This window comes from Tauraco erythrolophus, chromosome 31 (assembly GCF_009769465.1).
Source record: "Tauraco erythrolophus isolate bTauEry1 chromosome 31, bTauEry1.pri, whole genome shotgun sequence".
NCBI lineage: Eukaryota > Metazoa > Chordata > Aves > Musophagiformes > Musophagidae > Tauraco > Tauraco erythrolophus.
The window spans coordinates 142,238-162,647 of record NC_141495.1 but is presented as its reverse complement, the minus strand read 5'-3'; the positions used below and the strand labels follow the sequence as shown (position 1 = coordinate 162,647).

At 65.8% G+C, this 20,410-nt stretch overlaps 2 protein-coding genes across 3 annotated transcripts; one reads left to right on the top strand and one right to left on the bottom strand.

The window, feature by feature from the left end:
• Positions 1-2,643: 2,643 nt before the first annotated feature.
• Positions 2,644-4,207, bottom strand: GTSF1 (gametocyte specific factor 1). Its single transcript, XM_086628494.1, has 5 exons — positions 4,115-4,207; positions 3,304-3,430; positions 3,131-3,220; positions 2,966-3,041; positions 2,644-2,860 (listed from the first exon to the last, which is right to left on the bottom strand). Exons 1-5 carry the CDS (start codon positions 4,205-4,207, stop codon positions 2,644-2,646), a joined length of 603 nt encoding a protein of 200 aa, XP_086484620.1.
• A 2,129-nt stretch (positions 4,208-6,336) lies between these two features.
• Positions 6,337-17,080, top strand: NCKAP1L (NCK associated protein 1 like). 2 transcript variants are annotated; one of them, XM_086628489.1, is made up of 31 exons: positions 6,337-6,487; positions 6,717-6,827; positions 7,116-7,208; positions 7,320-7,376; positions 7,454-7,596; positions 7,682-7,772; positions 7,850-7,987; positions 8,068-8,116; positions 8,267-8,423; positions 9,007-9,063; positions 9,393-9,489; positions 9,766-9,875; positions 10,084-10,216; positions 10,978-11,059; positions 11,353-11,408; positions 11,644-11,789; positions 12,107-12,239; positions 12,432-12,551; positions 13,120-13,259; positions 13,373-13,504; positions 13,596-13,814; positions 14,120-14,250; positions 14,344-14,441; positions 14,646-14,739; positions 14,831-14,913; positions 15,023-15,103; positions 15,286-15,379; positions 15,514-15,630; positions 15,845-15,954; positions 16,055-16,144; positions 16,955-17,080. In XM_086628489.1, exons 1-31 carry the CDS (start codon positions 6,386-6,388, stop codon positions 17,078-17,080), a joined length of 3,390 nt encoding a protein of 1,129 aa, XP_086484615.1. In that variant the 5' UTR covers positions 6,337-6,385. The 2 variants fall into 2 exon arrangements, with proteins under 2 accessions (XP_086484615.1, XP_086484616.1); XM_086628490.1 differs by having other exon boundaries at positions 10,978-11,070; positions 11,361-11,408.
• The last annotated feature ends 3,330 nt before the right edge of the window (positions 17,081-20,410 follow it).

The following is a 20,410-nucleotide window of genomic DNA, read 5'->3' as shown; positions in this document are numbered from 1 at the left end:
AAAAAGGGGAGGAGGGAAAATAATGGGAAAATAGGTGGGGAAAAAAGGAGAGGAGGGAAAATAGGTGGGGGAAAAAAGGAGATGAGGGAAAATAATGGGAAAATAGGTGGGGAAAAGAAGGGGATGAAGGAAAATAATGGCAAAATAGGTGGGGGAAAAAAGGAGACAAGGGAAAACAATGGGAAAAGAGGTGGGGAAAAAAGGGCAGGAGGAAAATAACAGAAAAATAGGTGGAAAAAAAAAAGGGATGAGAGAAAATAATGGCAAAACAGGTGGGGAAAAAAGGGGAGGAGGGAAAATAATGGGAAAATAGGTGGGGAAAAAAGGAGACGAGTGAAAATAAGGGGAAAATAGGTGGGAAAAAAAAAAGGGAATGAGAGAAAATAACGGCAAAATCGGTTGGAAAAAAAGCAGGGAAACGCCCGCCGCTGATGAAAATCAGCCAGTCGTCCAACCTCCCGCTGGATCCACCCTCCCAGTAAAATACTCCGGAGTTGCGAGGCCGTTGCTGGCGCGGGTGGAAGCGCACATGAAACCGCTCTGGAAGCCACAGGGGAGAGATGTCAGGAAAAGCCGAAGCAAAACCGGAGGAATTCTTCCTTTAACCCTGGCGGAGCAGGCCAGGATCGGGATTTTCCACCTGCGGGGAGCCGGCGGGAACAAGGAGGGGGGGGGAAAAACGTTTCCACCCTCCGGGACGCGGAGCCCGTTGCGGAAACACCGCCGGGCCGGGATTTGCGGGGCAAAGTGTTTCGCTGGGCTAAATCCAGGCAAAAAAAAAGAATATTTTATTTTTATTCCGATCAAATCTCCTCCATAGGGTCGAGAAATGGGGTTTATTTACCCGGGTGGGAGGAAAAAAGGGTGGATGGGGGGGGGGGGGGGGGGGGGGGCGGGGAGGAAAAGCGGCTCCCAGATGTGCGGGATCGGCGGCTCCTGCCAGATGTGCGGTACTGGGAATCCGGAGGCGCAGAACGGAACGGCTCCGCAGCTGCGCTCCTGGCACCGGAGAGAGGGAAATTAATTGCAACACCAGATCGTTCCTCCTCTGCTCCGCCGGGAGGGATCCGTGTGCCCCCCCCGGTGCCCCCCCCCATGCCCTCCACACCCCCCCTGTGCCCTCTCTGCGCTGGATGGGGAGAAAAAGAGATCTCTGCCCTCACTGGGAATTACTGGGAGAAATGTAAAGAAATAAAATAGGGATTTTTTTTTCCAGCCCCCGCCGCTGGCGGGGGGGTGGGGTGGCAGGGGGGGGTGGTGGGCACGGTGCCCAGGGTGAGGGAAGGCGGCGTGACACACGTTTTCCCCGTTTCCGAATCCGTCGCCGCGGTCTCCTCAGCTCCCAGTGTTGGGGGGGGGGGGTCTGCGAACATGCCGCTGGGAGGAAATGGGGAGAAGGAATTGGGGAATGGGGGGTGGGGGGCGAAGAGGATTTGGGGGACCCCCCCCAACCCCTCTTCACCCCGTTCCTGGCACGTGGCCGCCGTCTGGGTGTGACGGGTGTGTGTCACCGCCAGACTGGCGGAGGGGGGGCCAGGATGACACATTATTTGGAGGAATGCGTGGGGGGGGGTTGGGGGGGTCAATGAGGCTTCCCCAGCTGCCCCCCCCCCCCGCCCCGGGTGGGTCTGGATATCCCCGGACGCTCCGCAGCCGGAGCACGAGGCGCTCACGTTGCGCAAGATGCACTAAAATAGCCCCCCCCGGGCCCAAAATGTGGGAGTGTCCCGCCTGGAAACTGGTTTGGGTTGGAAACGGACTGGGGGGGGGGGTCTGGTGCCCTCTGGGGGGGGTTTGGGGTCACCTTGAGCCTGCTGGGTGGTCTCGGTTGTCCCTTCTGGTGCTGTCCTGGTCACAGCGAGTTTAGGGGTGCTCAGGGATGGGGTGAGGGGGGCAGCGGGGCACCGGGGTGGGGAGGACGGGGCAGAGGCAGGGTAGGGGGGGGGTCACAGGGACACAGCGGGGGGGTACAGGGACACACTGGGGGGGTACAAGGATGTGGGTGAGCTTAGGGGTGACGGGGACATATCGGGGGGGTATGGGGGCACAGCAGGGGTATGGGGGCACACCGGGGGGGGTTATGGGGACACGCTGTGGAGGTATAGGGACACACTGGGGGGGTGACAAAGGACATGGGCTGGCCTGGGGGGGGAGATGGAACACACTGGCGGGGGGTGACAGGGACAGAGGCTGGCCCTGGGGGGGTATGGGGATAAACTGGGGGGTATGGGGACACACTGGGGGCATATGGGGACGCCCAGGGAGGTGACAGCCTGCTGTGCACTAGAGCTGTTGATCCCCGTCCCCCCGTGATGCCACTGGAGCCCCCTTGGAAGGGGGGCAACAGGCGCCGCCCCCCCGCCTTGTCTGTGCCAGGAGGGGCAGGGCCGGCGCGGAGCACGCCGGGAGTGCAGCCAAGGTGGTGCAGGGGGGCACGGGGCAGGCTGAGCCTGCCACCTGCCCACGCCGGGGGTCCCCATCACTGGGGTGCCCCATCCTCAGGTCACACGGCCACCTGGGTACCCCCAGCATCCATCCCACAGGGGGGTGGGCTGGTCCCCACCCCACGGGGTCCCTCCTGTCCCCCCCCCCGGGCGACAGGATGCCACGCACACTCACAGGCAGCTTATTTATAAGATGCATTTAAAATCTGTGGGTACAATTACTCCTCGCAGCAGCAGCCCAGGGGGCACTGTCCTCCCTGGCACTGCAGTTCCTGTGGTCCTGAGGGAGAGACGGGCACTGTCCTGGTCCCGTTACCATCTGGGGCCCCTTCTGCGCCCACCTCTTTGCGCTCGCCGCAGGGTGTCCTGCCACTCCCCTGTCTTGGCTCTGGCTCGTGGGTGCTACCAGGGCAGAGCTGGCAAGAGAGGAGCAGGGGGTGGGTGCAAGCAGCGCCCTGGGGGGGTGCCACCCGCCTGTGGGCACCCACAGAGGGCACGTTCCCAGCCCTGTGGGTTCCTACCTGTCGCAGCGGAGGAGCAGGCTGTTCATCCCGCCGTTGAAGATGAACGGTGGGGGGTCCTCCAGGTCCTCCACCTCTGCAAAAGGTGAGGAGATGGGGCTGTGCCAGCCTCGGGGTGGCACAACGAGTGGGGGGAGCACAGCTTGGCACCCCAGCGACACTCACCAGCCTCCCAGTCCTCCCGGCACGGGGGGCCCTGCCACGCTGTGGGGAGCTCTGGTTGCTTCATCCTGTTGCCGAGGGATTTGTCCATCTCTGTGGGGACAGCGGGGACAGCTGTGAGGGGGGGTCACAGCCGAGCATGGCTCTGTGGTGGCGAGGAGGGGGTCACGCTGTACCGGGGGGGCCGTCGGACTGGCATCTGTCGGGGCAGGAGGTGATGTGGCTCCGCAGCTCGCCCTGGGGCACCCTGTGCCTGGCGTTGAAGGGGCAGGTGGCCAGCGAGCGGGCTGCCCGCGGGTTGTTCTGGGGGGGCAAGGAGAGGTGAGAGGCGCCGGGTGGGGGGGGAGCCTCTGCCTTGGGGCTGCCTGAGCCCCGGCCCCCAGCAGGCCGCATCCCCGGCCCCCAGCAGGTTCCATTCCCGGGCCTCATCAGGTTCCATCCCCGGCCCCCAGCAGGTTCCATCCCCGGGCCTCATCAGGTTCCACCCCCGGCCCCCAGCAGGCCGCATCCCCGGGCCCCATCAGGTTCCATCCCCGGCTCCCAGCAGTCCGCATCCCCGGCCCCCAGCAGGCCGCATCCCGGCCCCCAGCAGGTTCCATCCCCGGCCCCCAGCAGGTTCCATCCCCGGCCCCCAGCAGGTTCCATCCCCGGCCCCCAGCAGGTTCCATCCCCGGCCCCCAGCAGGCCGCATCCCCGGCCCCCAGCAGGCCGCATCCCCGGCCCCCAGCAGGTTCCATCCCCGGCCCCCAGCAGGCCGCATCCCCGGCCCCCAGCAGGTTCCATCCCCGGCCCCCATCAGGTTCCATCCCCGGCCCCCAGCAGGCCGCATCCCCGGCCCCCAGCAGGCCCCGGCCCCCAGCAGGTTCCATCCCCGGCCCCCAGCAGGCCCCGGCCCCCAGCAGGCCGCATCCCCTGCCCCCAGCAGGTTCCATCCCCGGCCCCCAGCAGGCCCCGGCCCCCAGCAGGCCGCAGCCCCGTCCCGCTCACCCGCTGGCACTTGACCAGGTGGTAGGGCAGCCGGGACACCCGCACCCGGTGGCCGGTGTCGTACGGACACTGCACCAGCGCCTCGGGGTCCATGGCGGTTCCGCGGCGGCCGCTCGGCGCAGCCAACTCCCAACGGGCCTCGCGCGCCGCTGTCGCCACGGCAACGGGGCGCACTTCCGGCCCGGCCGCGGGGCGCTGTGCGCCGCTGTCGCCATGGAAACGGCGCGGCCTGCGGAGCGCCAGGCGGGGCCCGGGCCGCGCTATAGGAGCCCCGGTGATGCTGTAGGAGCTCCGGGCCGTGCTATAGGAGCCCCAGTGATGCTATAGGAGCCCCAGGCCGCATTATAGGAGCCCCGGTGACGCTATAGGAGCCCCAGGCCACGCTATAGGAGCCCCGGGCTTTTGCTATAGGAGCCGCGGGCCGCGCTATAGGAGCCCCGGTGGCACTATAGGAGCCCCAGGCTGTGCTGTAGGAGTCCTCCTCAGGGCTGCTCTCCAGCCATTCTCCACCCAGCTGTGCTTGTGCTCGGGATTGCTATAGGAGCCCAGCTGGTGCTAAATGAGCCCAGGGCGGTGTTATATGAGCCCCAGGTAGTGCCATACGGGCCCCAGGTGGTGCCATACGGGCCCTGGGTGGTGCCATATGAGCCCTGGAAGTGTTACATGGGCCCCAGAAGATGCTATATGAGCCCAAACCATGTATATGGGCCCTAGGCAGTGCTATAGGAGCCCTGGGTGCTGTTCTATGGGCCACGGGTGGTGCTATATGTGCCCAGACAATGTTCTATGGGCCACGGGTGGTGCTATATGACCCCAGACAATGTTCTATGGGCCACGGGTGGTGCCATATGAGCCCAGACAATGTTCTATGGGCCACGGGTGGTGCTATATGTGCCAGACAATGTTCTATGGGCCACGGGTGGTGCCATATGTGCCCAGACAATGTTCTATGGGCCACGGGTGGTGCTATATGACCCCAGACAATGTTCTATGGGCCACGGGTGGTGCCATATGAGCCCAGACAATGTTCTATGGGCCACGGGTGGTGCTATATGAGCCCAGACCATGTATATGGGCCCTGGGCAGTGCTATAGGAGCCCTGGGTGCTGTTCTATGGGCCACGGGTGGTGCTGTATGTGCCCAGACAATGTTCTATGGGCCACGGGTGGTGCCATATGAGCCCAGACAATGTTCTATGGGCCACGGGTGGTGCTATATGTGCCCAGACAATGTTCTATGGGCCACGGGTGGTGCTATATGAGCCCAGACCATGTATATGGGCCCTGGGCAGTGCTATAGGAGCCCTGGGTGCTGTTCTATGGGCCACGGGTGGTGCTGTATGTGCCCAGACAATGTTCTATGGGCCACGGGTGGTGCCATATGAGCCCAGACAATGTTCTATGGGCCACGGGTGGTGCTATATGTGCCCAGACAATGTTCTATGGGCCACGGGTGGTGCTATATGAGCCCAGACCATGTATATGGGCCCTGGGCAGTGCTATAGGAGCCCTGGGTGCTGTTCTATGGGCCACGGGTGGTGCTGTATGTGCCCAGACAATGTTCTATGGGCCACGGGTGGTGCCATATGAGCCCAGACAATGTTCTATGGACCACGGGTGGTGCTATATGTGCCCAGACAATGTTCTATGGGCCACGGGTGGTGCTATATGAGCCCAGACCGTGTATATGGGCCCTGGGCAGTGCTATAGGAGCCCTGGGTGCTGTTCTATGGGCCACGGGTGGTGCTATATGAGCCCAGACGATGTTCTATGGGCCATGGGTGGTGCTGTATGTGCCCAGACAATGTTCTATGGGCCATGGGTGGTGCTATATGAGCCCAGACAATGTTCTATGGGCCACGGGTGGTGCTATATGAGCCCAGACCGTGTATATGGGCCCTGGGCAGTGCTATAGGAGCCCTGGGTGCTGTTCTATGGGCCACGGGTGGTGCTATATGAGCCCAGACGATGTTCTATGGGCCATGGGTGGTGCTGTATGTGCCCAGACAATGTTCTATGGGCCATGGGTGGTGCTATATGAGCCCAGACAATGTTCTATGGGCCATGGGTGGTGCTATATGAGCCATGTTGGGCCATGTCAGGCACCGGCGGTGTCACGGGGTGGTGGTGGCGGCGTCACGTGGTGGTGGCCCCGGCTCAGGGCTCAGCCCAGGAAGCCCCAGGAAGGGGAAGTTGGGTGTTGGGGCCGCAGGGCTGATCGAGGGCCGTGGGGGACAGGCGGTGGCCACCCCCCACCCAGCACGTCGCCGTCATGTCGCTGCCGTCCGTCTACCAGAACAAGTTTGCCGAGAAGCTGACGATCCTCAACGACCGGGGACGGGGCGTCCTCGTCCGCATCTACAACATCAAGAAGGTGGGTGCTGGGTGGGGGAGGGCCCAGTTGCCTGGGTCCCCTCGGGAGGGACGGGTTGGGGGACTGGCCACCGGGGTACCCCACCCCAGCTCATGGGGAAGAGCCCGGCGTCCTCCTGGAATGAAGGTTGGGAAGAAACAGGGGGTGGTGGAATTGTGGGGGCTGATGGGGGTGGGCTGAGCCCAGGAGGGGGTTTTGGGGGGCTCTGACGCTGGGGGGGTCCCCGCAGACCTGCGCCGACTCCAAGACGCGGCCGCCCTTCCTCAGCGAGAAGGCGATGGAGCCCTCGGTCAAGTTCATCAACAAGAAGTTTCCTCACCTGGACGTGCGGAGCAACACGGTGAGGGACCGGGGTGTCCCCGTGTCCCCAACCCCCTGTCCCCCCCACCCTGTCTCAGTCCTCTCCCCCCTACCCCGTGTCACCCCATCCCCAGTGTCCTCCCCAGCCCCATCTTGGGTTGTCCCACCACCCAACGCTGTCCCCTGGTCCGTGTCACCCCACCTTGGGTCCTCACCACCCAGCTGCCCCTCCATCACCCTCCCTTGGTCATCCTGCTCCACGTCACCCCACCCCGAGTGTCCCCCCCTGTGTCACCCCACCCTGAGTGTCCCCTCTGTCCCTTTCCAGCAACACCTGGGACCAGTGCACAAGGACAAGGGGGACATCGCCCGGGCGCTGGCACCCTTCTACCACTCCTTCCTGGACGTCCTGGAGTTCAGGGTGAGCCAGGGCGCGCGGCGGGGGGCACAGCAGGGTTTTAGGGGGGCAGTGCCAGTGTTTCAGACCCGGGGGGGACAGCGGTGACACGGCCCCTTGTCCCCTCCCTGCCAGGACCACGTCTACGAGCTGCTGAACACCATCGATGCCAGCCAGTGCTTCTTCGACATTGTGAGTGGGGGGTCCCAGGGGGTTTCTTTGGGGGTGCCATGGCTGTGCCTGTGCCCTCATGGCTGTCCCCTGCCCAGCACATCAACTACGACTTCACCAAGAGCTACCTGGACCTGGTTGTCACCTACGTGTCCCTCGTCCTGCTGCTGGCCCGCACCGAGGACCGCCGGCTGCTCATTGGCATGTACCACTGTGCCCACGAGATGAGCCACGGTGCCAGGTGGGGTGGGCATCCCCGCTGAGGCTGTCCCCACCAGGGCTGGCCCTGGGGACCCTCCCTGACCCCCGTGCCACCATCCCCACAGCGACCCTGGCTTCGCCCGCCTGGGACAGATGGTGCTGGAGTACGACCACCCCCTCAAGAAGCTGACGGAGGAATTTGGGCCACACACCAAGGTGGGATGGGGCACCCCTCACCCAGCGGGGCCATGTCCTGCCCCGATCCGTGCCCCTGATGTCCCCCTGTCCCCCAGGCTGTCACCAGTGCCCTCCTGTCCCTCCGTTTCCTCTTCGCCCGAAGGAACCAGGGAGCTGAGCAGTGGCGCAGCGACCAGCTCCTCAGCCTGCTAAGCGCCGCTGGCACCATGCTCAGCCCCGCCAGCTCTGATGCCGTGAGTGCCACCGCGCCGCGGGCACCGAGGCGGGCTTGGGAGGGCTGAGGATGGTGATGTGGTGACGCCTGTGTCCCCAGATGGCCTGTGAGTACCTGTCCCTGGAGGTGATGGAGCGCTGGATCCTCAGTGAGTCCTTGCGATGCCCGTGTGTGCCCAGCCCCACGTGGGCACAGGGTCTCCAGCCCCACACGAGCAGCCTGGCTCTGGGTTCTGCGCTGTCCCTGTGCCTGCTGCGGGGCTGGAAGCCCCTTGACCACCTGACGGTTGTGCCCACAGTGGGGTTCCTGGTGTGCCCGGGGGCACTGGGCTCGTCGCCCCAGTGCCTGGAGCTGTGGCGCCTGGCGCTGCAGGGCTCGCTCTACATCACCCTCCTCCGTGACGAAGCCCTCCAGGTCCACAAAGTCACCGAGGAGCTGCTTGGCAGCCTCAAGGGGTAACAGCCATGCCAACACTGGGGCAGGTGCTGCAGGAGGGTGCCAGGGGGTGGGGGGCTCTACCAGCAGCTCTGCTGGGTGCCAGGGGCTGAGCTGAGTGTCAGGAGACTTCACAGGATGCCAAGGGGTTGCGCTGGGTGCCAGGGGCTGGGGGTTGTGCCAGGGAGTCTGCAGGGTGCCTGGAGCTCTCATGGGTGCTGTACCAGGTGCCATGTTGGGTGCCATGCTGGGTGCCAGGGGCTGGGACCTGTACTAGGGCCTTCGTGGGGTGTCTGGGGTTCTCCTGGGTGCCATGCTGGGTGCCAGGGGCTGGAGGTTGCACCAGGGAGTCTGTGGGGTTCCTGGGACTCTTCTGAGTGCCATGCCACGTGCTGTGCTGGGTGCCAGGGGCTGGGGGCTGTGCCAGGCAGTCTGTGGTGTGCCTGGAGCTCTCCTGAGTGCTGTGCCAGATGCTAGAGGCTGGGGGCTGCACCAGGGACTCTGTGGGGTGGCAGGGGCTCTCCTGGGTACCGTGCCGGGTGCCGTGCCGGGTGCCGTGCTGGGTGGCGTGCCTGGCATTGCCCAGCCGTGACTCTCTTACAGCTACGGGAAGCGGGTGGCTGATCTCAAGGAGTGCAAGGACCACGCCGTGGCTCACAGGTTGGGGGCTCAGTGGGGGGACAGTGGGGCTGGGGGGACTGGGGAGGATCCCAGGGGTGCTGGAGATCTGGGAGATCCCAAAGGATTGGAGGCTCCTGGGGGTCCCATGAGTCCCAGAGAGCTGGAGGGGGCACAGGAGCTCCTGGGGGTGCCAGCACCCCAGGGGGTGCCTGGAATGCCCCGATTGGGTCCACACTGGCCCCCTGCCACAGCCCCCACCTTTGCCCCGTGGTGCCTGCGATGTCCCCGCTGGGTGTGAGGAGTGGCTGGGTGGCCTTGACCCCCACCCTGACTCCCACCCTGACCCCCACCCTGACCCCCCCGTGCAGCGGATCCCTGCACCGGGGCCGACGGGCATATCTGCGCGGTGCTGTGCGGGAGCTGGAGGCGTTGCTGGAGGATCAGCCTGGGCTGCTGGGACCCAAGGTGGGCACGGGGGCGAGGGGGCTGGGGGCAGAGGGATCCATGGGTGCAGGGGTTGGGGTGCAGGGTTTGGGTGCAGGGGCTGCATGCTGGGCTCTGCGTGTGCCTGGGATGTGAAATGGATGCTGGTGGGGTCCTGCTGGTGCCAGCGTGGTGCCATGTGGTGACAGTGCCCAGGGCCATCACTGCCAACCCAAAGCCATCATTGGTGCCAAGCCAGGGCCATCGGTGCCAGCCCGGTGGCAATGCCTGGTGCCCTCTAACCCCTGCTCTGCCCAGGCCCTCTTCGTCTTCATGGCACTCTCCTTCTGCCGGGATGAGGTAAGCTGGCTGGTGCGGCACGCCGAGCACGTCACCAAGACCAAGACGCCTGAGGACTTCGCTGACAGGTGGGCACGAAGCGCGGGCACTGGTTCTTCATGGGGTGGGGGGGATTCGTGTCCACGGGGGGCATCCCCAGCTGTGACCAAGCTGGTGTCATGGTAGGGATTGCCCTGGGGCAATGCCGGGGTGCGGTGGGCACAGCTGGCACTAGGTGGGGAGCGGGGTTTGGGGGGCACAGCCAGCCCTGGCTCTGACTGGTGGCTCCGGTGACAGCCACATCGCGGAGCTTCTCTTTCTGATGGAGCAGCTGCGGAGCCTGGTGCGGCGGCAGGTCGGGGTGCTGCAGCGCTACCACGTCCAGTACCTGGCACGCTTCGACGCCTTGGTGCTCAGTGAAGTCATCCAGGTACCACCGGGCTGAGCCGTGTGCCCCGTTGGGGTTGTCCCTCTCCCCTGTGTCCCGGGGGAAGGGATGCCATCCAGAGGGACTGGGACAGGCTGGAGAGGTGGGTCCAGGTGAACCTGGTGAGGTTCAGCAAGGCCAAGTACACGGTCCTGCACGTGGGTCAGGGCAACGCCAAGCACACAGGCTGGGTGGAGAATGGCTGGAGAGCAGCCCTGAGGAGAAGGACTGGGGGGTGGTGGATGAGGAGAAGCTCAACGTGAGCTGGCACCATGCGCTGGCAGCCCAGAGAGCCAACAAGGGCTGGAGCACCTCTGTATGGAGACAAACTGGGAGAGTTGAGGCTGTTCAGCCTGGAGAAGAGAAGGCTCCGGGGAGACCTTCCAGCACCTCCCAGTACCTGAAGGGGCTACAGGAAAGCTGGAGAGGGGCTTTGGGCATTGGCATGGAGTGACAGGACACGGGGTGATGGCTTTGAACTGGAAGAGGGGAGATTTTGATGGGATCTAAGGAAGAAATTCTTCCCTCTGAGGGTGGCGAGGCACTGGCACAGGTTGCCCAGAGAAGTTGTGGCTGCCCCATCCCTGGCAGTGTTCCAGGCCAGGTTGGATGGGGCTTGGAGCAACCTGGTGTGGTGGAGGGTGTCCCTGCCCATGGCAGGGGGGTGGAACTGGGTGATCTTTGAAGTCCCTTCCAACCCAAACCATTCCATGGTTCTGTGATTCTGGCTGTCCCTTATCCTGACCCCATCCCTGGCCCCACAGAACCTCTCCGTGTGCCCCGAGGAAGAGTCCATCATCCTGTCGTCCTTTGTCAGCTCCCTCTCGGCTCTCTCCGTCAAGGAAGGTACGGACCATGCCCTGCCTGACATGTCCCTGGCACTGCCTGGGCACCGCTGGCACCCCTACCCTGGCAGCGTGGCAGCAGTCCCAGGCTGTGCTGGGCACCCAGGGCTTGTGGGGCAGCTCCTGGGGGTCCTGTGGGGTGGGCACTGCCACCCCGGACTGGCACTCAACTAGATTGGCACCCCCAGACTGGCACCCCCAGGACTCCTACCTCCAGATTCGCATCCCCAGACTGATCCCCCCCCCAGCCCCCTCCCCGGTGCCACGTCTCCCCACGTTTCTGGTTCCCTGCAGTTGATAAGGAGCAGTTTGATTTCACGCCGCTTCGCCTGGACTGGTTCCGGCTGCAGGTGCTGTCCCTGTCCCTGTCCCTATCCCTGTTCTTGTCCTTGTCCCTGTCCTTGTCCCTGTCCCTGTCCCTCTCCTTGTCCTGGTCCCCAACTCTATCCCCATCCTTGTTCCTGTTCCCATCCCAATCCCCTTCCCCTGTCCCCATCCCTGTCCCCATCCCCTTCCCTGTTACTCTCCCCATCCCTGTCCTCGTCCTCGTCCTCTTCCTGTGCCCCTGAGCCACTGCCCCCCCAGGCCTACACCAGCGTGGCCAAGGCGGCGCTGCCGCTGAGCTCCAACGCCGACGTGGGGCGCGTCATGAACCTCATCGTCTTCCACACCAAACTGCTTGACTCCCTGGAGGAGCTGCTGGCCGAGGCCTCCGACCTCTCCGACCTGTGGTGAGCGCAGCTGCCCGCTCTGCCTCAGTTTCCCCACAGTCACGGGAAGGAGTCACCCGGGTTATGGGGGTCTCTGAGCCACATCCTGTGCCCCAGCGTGCCCGGAAAGGTGCCCACGTGTGCTGGGTGACGGGTGTGGGAAGGGACGGAGGAGGCCGTGGGGGACGTGTCACCCATGGGAGAGGTTGGGCAGGGTTGGGTGACATACAGACGGACACGGGGACAGGGATGACACACGTGTGGCACAGGAACAGTGTGTCCAGAAGGACAAATCCTCTCTCCTGCCCTCCCTGCCCCCTTCTTCTGCCCCTCTGCAGTTTCTACCCTCGCCCCGTGGAGAAGATGTTCGTGGCAACGATGGAGGAGCCCTCCATGCTGCGCTACAGCGTCGCCTTCCCCCTGCTCTGCACCCACTTCTCCCACTGCGTCCACCCCATGTGCCCGGAGGAGGTGGGTCCCGCTGCCCGGGGAGACACAGGGGGCACAGGGACACCGCACTGGCTGCTGCCCTGCCAGCTCTGGAGGGGCTGGGGCAGGGCCACGCGTGGGTGGGGGATGATGGCAGCCCTCTGGGCTAGGGGCGGCTGGTGGCACGTGGTCCACATGCCATGCCATGACGGTGCCGTGGCTTTCCCGCTGCAGTATCCCCACCTGAAGGCCATAGCGCTGGGGCTGTGCAACAGGTTCCTGGAGGAGATGGCCCGGCAGGCCAGCGCCTGCGTCATGGATGCCTGCGCCGAGCAGCACAACCTCAGCGAGCAGGTGAGGGTCGTGCCTCCAGGGCCTCTGAGGTCTCCGTGGACCTTTGAGGACCTCCATGGAGGCCTTCGGGGTCTCCATGACCTTCCGGATCTCTGTGGTCTTTGGGGTCTCCACCACTTTTGAGGTCTCCACCACTTTTGAGATCTCCACCACTTTTGAGATCTCCACCACTTTTGAGATCTCCACCACTTTGAGATCTCCACCACCTTTGAGGTCGCCACCACCTTTGAGGTCTCCACCACCTTCAGGATCTCTGTAGCCTTTGGTGTCTTCATGGACTCTGTGGCCTTTGAGGTCTCTGTGATCTCCAGGATCTCTGTAGCCTTTGTGGCTTTCAGGATCTTCATGGCCTTTGAGGTGTCCTGGCCTTCGGGGTCTCTGTGGCCACTTTGATCCCTGGGACCTCTGTGGCCTCCATGTTCTCCAAAGCCTTGGGACGGCAGAGGCCATGGGGGGGAAGACCTGGCAGGGTGTCCCCTGCAGTTTGGGGACCTTGGGGACCTTGGGGATGGTGGCCTCTGGTCCTCGGTGCCACGGCTGGTGGTAACCCACTGCCTGTGGCCACCAGCTGCTGCCCAAGCACTGCGCCTCCACCGTCAGCAAAGCCCGCAACAAGAAGACCCCGAAGCAGCCGAGCAAGAAGGGGGAACCCGAGAGGGACAAGCCGGGGGCCGAGAGCCAGAGGAGGGACCGGACCCTGACCACCAAGTGAGAGTCCCCCGGGGCTGGTGAGGGTGGGCAGGGGGCTGGCAGGGAGTGGTGGCCACCGGCTGTCGAATGTGGGCACGGCGTGGCTGACGGTGCCCGTGCCCCCGTGCCAGCATGGACAAGCTGCACCTGACGCTGGCCGAGCTGTCCCTGAGCCTCAACCACGTGCCCAACTTCACCGTCTTCGAGCACACGGTGACGCCGGCCGAGTATCTCAGCAGCCACCTGGAGACGCGCTTCACCAAGTAGGCACCGTGCCAGGGTGGGAGCGGACACCAGCCAGCGGGGGTCACACTTGGCCACGGCTCTCTGGGCAACCTCCTCCTGTCCCTGCAGGGCCATCGTGGCCATGGCGGGCTACAGCCCAGCCACGCAGGAGGTGGCCCGACCCTCGGAGGTGCTGGTGGGGCTGAGAGCCTACGTGGGCTTCATCCAGTCGCTGGGGCAGCTGGTGGGCTTGGACACGGGGCGCATCATCCACAGCGTCCTCCTGCAGCAGACGCAGCCCCGCGATGCCGCTGGCGAGCAGACCCTCACCACCATCTACACCAACTGGTGGGTGCCACGCCGGGACTGGCACCCTCCTTCACTTGTGGGAGGGTGACCGTGGGTCCCGGTGCCATGGGACCCAGTGCTGTGGGTCCCGGTGCCGTGGGTCCTGGTGCCAGGGGGCCCAGTGCTGTGGGTGCTGGTGCCATGGGTCCCGGTGCCACGGGACCCGGTGCCGTGGGTCTTGGTGCTGTGGGTCCCGGTGCTGTGGGTCCCAGTGCTGTGGGACCTGGTGCCATGGGACCTGGTGCTGTGGGACCCGGTGCCACGGGTCGCCATGCAGGGCAGTGGCAGCAGCTTGGTGCCCGCAGGTACCTGGAGGCTCTGCTGCGCCAGACCAGCACCGGGGCCATCGTCGTGGCGCCCGCCCTGCAGGCGTTCACCACGGTGCCACGAGAGGGTGAGCCCCCCTTCAGTGCCGCCGAGTTCTCCGATATCTCGGGTGAGGGATGCGGGGACGCCGCGGGGAGGGTGGGGGGGAGGATGGTCACCCCCCCATCTTGGTGATGACCCCATCTTTGTCCCCTCCCCGCAGAGATGCGGGCACTGGCAGAGCTCATCGGGCCCTATGGCATGAAGTTCCTGAGCGACAACCTCATGTGGCACGTGGGCTCCCAGGTCACCGAGCTGAAGGTGGGTCGGGGACTGGCACGGGGGTGGAGGACCAGGTTCTGGAGCACAGTGTGATGGGGCAGGACCACCCCAACCCCCTGCCTGTCCTCTGGGCTTGCTGGGCAGCGCGGAGGGTGGGCAGATGGGCAGGGGCACCCCCGTTCCTCCCTGGCTGGCTGCGGGCTCGTTGCGTCCCCAGTGCCACCAGCCCCACGTCCCCCGTAGAAGCTGGTCAACGAGAACATGGACACGCTGGTCCAGCTGCGCTCCAGCTCCTGCAAGCCCGAGCAGATGGCAGCTCTGCTGCCCCGGCTGACCTGTGAGTCTAGGGGGGGGCACCGGGGGCATGGGTGGGGGGTGAGCCTGGGGTTGGCACACGCGTGTCCCCGCTGACCCCTCTCCTCCCGCAGCGGCCGAAAACCTCCTGAAGCGCATGACCATCGTCGGGGAGATCCTGAGCTTCCGTGCCATGGCCCAACAGGGCCTGAGGGAGGTGTGTGCCCCCCACCCCAGGGGTCTCCCACCCCCTGGGACCCCCCACCCACAGATACCCCCCCAAGGGGTCAGCAGGACTCCCGTCAGCACCCACCTTCTCTCCGCAGGTCTTCTCCCACCACTGCCCCTTCCTGATGGGCCCCATCGAGTGTCTGACGGATGTTGTCACCCCTGACACCGACATCCAGGTGGGCATGGAGAGGGTATGGGGATGGCACGGCTGTCCCCAAGCGGGGCCGGTCCCTATCGTCCTATCCCCGCCACGTCACGGTGCTACAGGGCGCTGTGTGGCACTGCGTGGCACCGCAGGGCATTGAACCCGTGTCCCCGGACCCCGAGCCTGAGCATCCCCCTCGTGTGTCCCCCCCAGGTCACCCTGAGCATCTTTGAGCTGGCATCAGCCGCGGGCATCCCCTGCGAGGTCGACCCCGCGCTGGTCAACATCCTCGCTGGCAGCAAGACGGGTACTGGGGGGTGGTCTGCTGGGGTGACTGGGGGCTGTCCCTGAGATCCGACCCCCCCAGCCCTGCTCATCTCCCCCCACCCTGTGCCACCTCCCCGGGTCCCTTCTTGGACCCCTGCCTGCTTTCCCTGGCAGACGGGGCATCCCCGGAGGAGGACTACAAGGTGGCCTGCCTGCTCCTGGTCTTCGTGGCCGTGTCCCTGCCCCTGCTGGCCGCTGACCCGGCGTCCGTCTACGACACCGAGATGGACGGTGAGGCTCACCCGCGTCCCTGGCACCTTCATCCCCACGGGTGTGCTCGGAGGCCACCGGTGCCCCGTGGCCACAGCTGAGGGTCTGTGGGAACAGCGGCACCCCGGGAATGGCATGGCCAGTGCCCCATAACTGCAGCCAGGGGAGGTGGGCACAGCTGGGACCCTTTGCTGTGCCCAACTGACCTTGTGCCCGACATTCCTGCACCCCCCAGGCTACAACAACAACATCCACTGCCTGGCCAAGGCCGTCATCCACGTGGCGGCCGCCCTCTTCACCATCCACAACAAGAACATCGAGACCCACCTCAAGGAGTTCCTGCTGGTGAGAGCGGCCGGGGGCCACGGCTGGGGCTGGCGGGGGGGGGTGGGCGCCCTCCTGGGGTGGGCACCGTGGCTGGTGCTGATGAGGGTCCATCCCGCAGCTGGCATCCGTGAGCCTCCTGCAGCTGGGCCAGGAGACGGACAGGCTGCGGGCCAGGAACCGCGACTCCATCTGCCTGCTCATGCAGCTGGTGGGTGACGGGTGGGCTCGGGGTGCTGCTGGGTGGGCTCTGGGGTGCTGCTGGGTGGGCTCTGGGTGCTGCTGGGTGGGCTCGGGGTGCTGGTGGGTGGGCTCTGGGGTGCTGTTGGGTGGGCTCTGGGTGCTGCTGGGTCTTGGGGTGCTGCTGAGTGGGCCTGGGGTGCTGCTGGGTCTTAGGTGCTGCTGGGTGAGTTCTGGAGTGCTGCTGGGTGGGCTTGGGGTGCCGCTGGGTGGGTCACAGGGTGCTCCTGGGTCTTGCGGTGCTGCTGGGTGGACTCTGAGATGCTGCTGGGTGGGCTTGAGGTGCTCCTGGGTGGGCTCTGGGGTGCCACTGGGTGGGTCATAGGGTGCTCCTGGGTCTTGGGGTGCTGCTGGGTGGACTCTGAGATGCTGCTGGGTGGGTGCTGGGATGCTGCTGGGTGGGCCCATCCCAGCTCCGTGTCTCTGCTGGGCTCCAGCTCTGCCCACGATGCTCCGACCCGCAACCGGCTGTGGGTGCTCAGCGCTCGCCCGGCTCCGGCTGAGCCTGGGGGGCCGAATCCAGCTCCGACACCCCCAGCCCGGGGAGAGGCTGCACTGGCCGAGCTGGGTGGGGGTGGTTGATATTCCGGGAGCACTTGGTCTCACTGGGAAGCAATTTAAATGCAAATATTTCAATCTGGAGCTGGGGCACCAGAGCCATGCGGGGGGGTGGGGGAGCACCCAGCGCATTGGGGAGGGGTGAGGGGGGGGTTTCTGCTCTGCTTTCGGGCAAGGGGGGAAACTGAGGCAGAAGGGGTGAGCCGGGGAGCCCTTCTCGCAGATCGTGGCCGAGTCATCCTTCCTGACGGTGGACATGCTGGAGAGCTGCTTCCCCTACGTCCTGCTGCGCAACGCCTACCGCGAGGTGTGCCGCGACCACCTGCTCGCCAAGGGCCCCTCACACTGAGCCCCCCCCCCAAAAAAACCCCCCAACCGCCCTGCGCTGCCACCCCCCCCTCCTCCCGCCACCGCCGGGTGCCACCGCGGTGCCCCCGACTGTCCCCGTCCTGTCCCCCCCCGCCGTCACCACCACCACTAAACTGCTGTTGCCCCCCAACGTCTGCGTCCGACTCGTGCTTGGGGGGGGGGACACCCAGGGAATATTGGGGGTCGGCTCTGCCCCAGCACCCCGTGGTGGGTGCTCAGCCCTGTGGCTCTAGCAGAAAGAACCCCCCCGTGGGAGTTCGTGAGGGTCTGGGGGTGCTGGGGACCGCGGGGGGGTGGGACCAGAGCTGCCGACAGGATTTACCCGCTGCTGCTGCTCGTGGCGACGATCCTGGCCGGCCTTGTGCCTCAGTTTCCCTTCACTCGCCAGGCCGGGGATGTTTCAAGTCACGTTTTCCCCCCCCCCAACCCCCCCTTTTCCCCCCGTCTCCGGGTGTTTATTTTTCTCCCGTGCAGCATCTTGGGGGAAAATTAATGGGGCGAAGGAAGGAGGCGGCGGGGCGGCCGTTGCCATTCCGCTCACGGCCGGCTGCTCCGGGATGAGTCACCGGCCGTGCCGGGAGCGGGGTTCGGCGGCTGCCGTGGCCACAAGCCCCCCTCGGCTGAGCCCCCCCTGGCTGACCCCCCCGGCTGAACCCCCTTGTCAGGGCCCGGTGGTGCCAGGGCCGGGGGGGCGGCCGAACGCGTGGTGTGGGCAGCCAAACCCAACGGCCGCCGCGATGGCATGGCTGAGCCTGCCACTAATTAATTAATTAATTCATCCGAAATGGTGGGGGGGGGGGGGGGGGAGGAAAGAATAATTTACTCCGGAATGGGCTGGACTCCCCCCTCCGCCTGCGCTCCCGGGGGGCCGAACTCCCCCGAATTAACGCCCAGAACCTGCTGATTATTCCAGATTGCTGCAAAAATCTATTTTCGCGCTCATCAATCACGATATTAAGCTCGGTAACGAGCTGCCGAGGCTCCCCCCCCCCCTGCACCCCCCCGCCAGCGCGGCTTTGTCTCGCGCGCGGCTCTGCCCACGGCCTCTCCCGCACCCACCGCCCCCCACCCCGTGCACCCCGACCCCCCGCCTCCGCCTGCACCGTGCCATGGGGTGCCCCCCACTTTGTTCAAGCCCCAGCCCCGGCTTTGAGCCCCCTAAAAGTTTGGGGACCCTAAAATGTCCCCAGTGGGGTACAGGAGCCCCTGTGCCATGTGCTGGGGCTCGCAGCCCACCCTGCTGATGCCGGTGTCCAGGTGAGGGTCCCATGGGTGCCCCTTACACCCCGCAGCAAAGCAGAGGACCCCCATGGGAGGGGGCGCAGCCCCCCTTTTGGAGGCTAAACGGCTGCACCCCCGGGCAGCACCCATGGGTGCCAGCCAGCAAAGGCTGGCAGGCGACATGGCCTGGCAGGCAGGGACCTGGCTGTGCTGTCAGGGACGGTGGGCCAAGGTGGGGGCTCAGGGATGGCACCCCAGGGCGGGGGGGTCCCTACCTGGCCCCCCCAGTGCCGGTGCTGCGGGGGCTGCGCACACCTACGGCGTTACATAAGGGCTTATTAATATTCCCCGGGGGCTGCGGCTCGGTGCGTGGCACGGGAGGCAGGGTGGGTGCTGCTGTGCCCCCCCCCGGCTTGCTGGGACCCTGATATCCCCCTGCCCTCAGCTCCAGCCCTGGCACCCCGAGTTTTCCTGGTGGGACGTGAACCGGATCGGAAGGGGGCAAGAGGGTGGGGGACAAGGTGTGTGCGGGGCAGGGGGGTGCAAGGAGGGGCAGGGGGCTGTGGGGCAGGGACAGGGTCCCTTTGAGCTCAGGCTGCTCCCAAACCCTCCTGCACCCCCCCAGCCCAGGAGGGTGATGCCCTAATAGACGAGAGGCCCAGCAGCCCTCCCGGGTTTGGGTAGGTCCTACAATAAGTCAGAGGCTGCCGGTGGAGGGGACGAGCCGTGTCACCGGCCCTCGGTGATGTGTGATGAACGGGGCAGGTCTCAGCAGGGAGCGGGGCTGGGGGGGGTCATGGTGCCCCCTACCCCAAAGTGCTGTTTGGAGCAGACCCCCTGTGTGGCACATGGGAGACCACGGCCCTGCTGTGGGGGCACCAGGCTGGGGGCTCTGCCTCCTTCCTGGGCTGCCAGACCCAGGTACACCCCCACAGCCCCATGGGGTCCTGAGGTACCCCCATGTAGGGGTCCTGGGGTACCTGCATTCCCCTGCCCCATAGGGGTCCTGGTGTACAGCCCCCATAGGGGTCCTCGGGTACCCCCGAGGGGTCCTGGGATACAACTCCTATAGCTCCATGGGGGTCCTGGGGTACCCCCAGAGGGGTCCCGGGGTACTTGCACCCCCCAGCCCCATGGGGGTCCTGAGGTACCCCCATGTAGGGGTCCTGGGGTACCTGCATTTCCCTGCCCCATAGGGGTCCTGGTGTACAGCCCCCATAGGGGTCCTGGGGTACCCCCGAGGGGTCTTGGAGTACAACTCCTATAGCTCCATGGGGGTCCTGGGGTACCCCCAGAGGGGTCCCGGGGTACTTGCACCCCCCAGCCCCATAGGGGTCCTGAGGAACTTTCCTCTCCCATGGCCCTTATGGGGTCCTGGACACCTCCTTCCCCACGGGGGGTCCCGGGGCACCTGTCCCCACCCTCTCTCCCGCCCCACGGGGGGTCCCAGGGGGCATCACCCCCTGCGGGTCCCGGGGCACCAGCCCTCCCAGTCCCAGGGCTGAGTGGGGCGGTGGGGCTGGGCGGGCCCCGGTTCCCGGCCCCCGCCCCCGGCTCCCCCCGCCCCTCCCCGCCCTCCCGCCGGTGCCGGTGCCGGTGCCGGCTCGGGGAAAGTTGCGGCGAGCCCCGGGCGGCGGAGGCAGAGCCGGCGGCAGCGGGAGGACCGGGGCACGGCGGCACCGGCAGCACCGGGGCACGGCAGTACCGGCAGCACCGGGGCACGGCAGTACCGGCGGCACCGGGACACGGCAGTACCGGCGGCACCGGCGCTTCCCGGCCGAACATCCCCGGGTAGGAGCACGCAGCATCCCCGATCACCTCCGCCGCACGCCGGTTCTCCCCCCTCCCCGGTTCTCCCTCCTCCCCGGTTCTCCCCCCCTCCCCGGTTCTCCCCCATCTCCGGTGCTCCCCTCCCAGTTCTCCCCATCCCCGGTTCTCTCCTCCCGGTTCTCTCCATCCCCGGTTCTCCCCTCCCTGTACTCCCCCATCCCCGGTACTCCCCCATCCCCGGTGCCCCCCTCTCGGCTCTCCCCTCCCGGTGCCCCCCTCCCGGTGCTCCCACCCCCGGTGCCCGGGATGCCATCTTAGC

Bases quoted from the DNA above. Each gene is read 5' to 3' on its own strand.
- GTSF1 (XM_086628494.1), bottom strand. From the start codon at position 4,207: ATGGACCCCGAGGCGCTGGTGCAGTGTCCGTACGACACCGGCCACCGG. The intron at 3,221-3,303 runs GTACAGCGTGAC...CTGTCCCCACAG, and splicing joins CCAGTCCGACGGCCCCCCCG to AGATGGACAAATCCCTCGGC. The intron at 3,042-3,130 runs GTGAGTGTCGCT...CACCTTTTGCAG, and splicing joins CCGGGAGGACTGGGAGGCTG to AGGTGGAGGACCTGGAGGAC.
- NCKAP1L (XM_086628490.1), top strand. From the start codon at position 6,386: ATGTCGCTGCCGTCCGTCTACCAGAACAAGTTTGCCGAGAAGCTGACG. The intron at 7,209-7,319 runs GTGAGCCAGGGC...CCTCCCTGCCAG, and splicing joins TGGACGTCCTGGAGTTCAGG to GACCACGTCTACGAGCTGCT. The intron at 7,597-7,681 runs GTGGGGTGGGCA...CCATCCCCACAG, and splicing joins GAGATGAGCCACGGTGCCAG to CGACCCTGGCTTCGCCCGCC.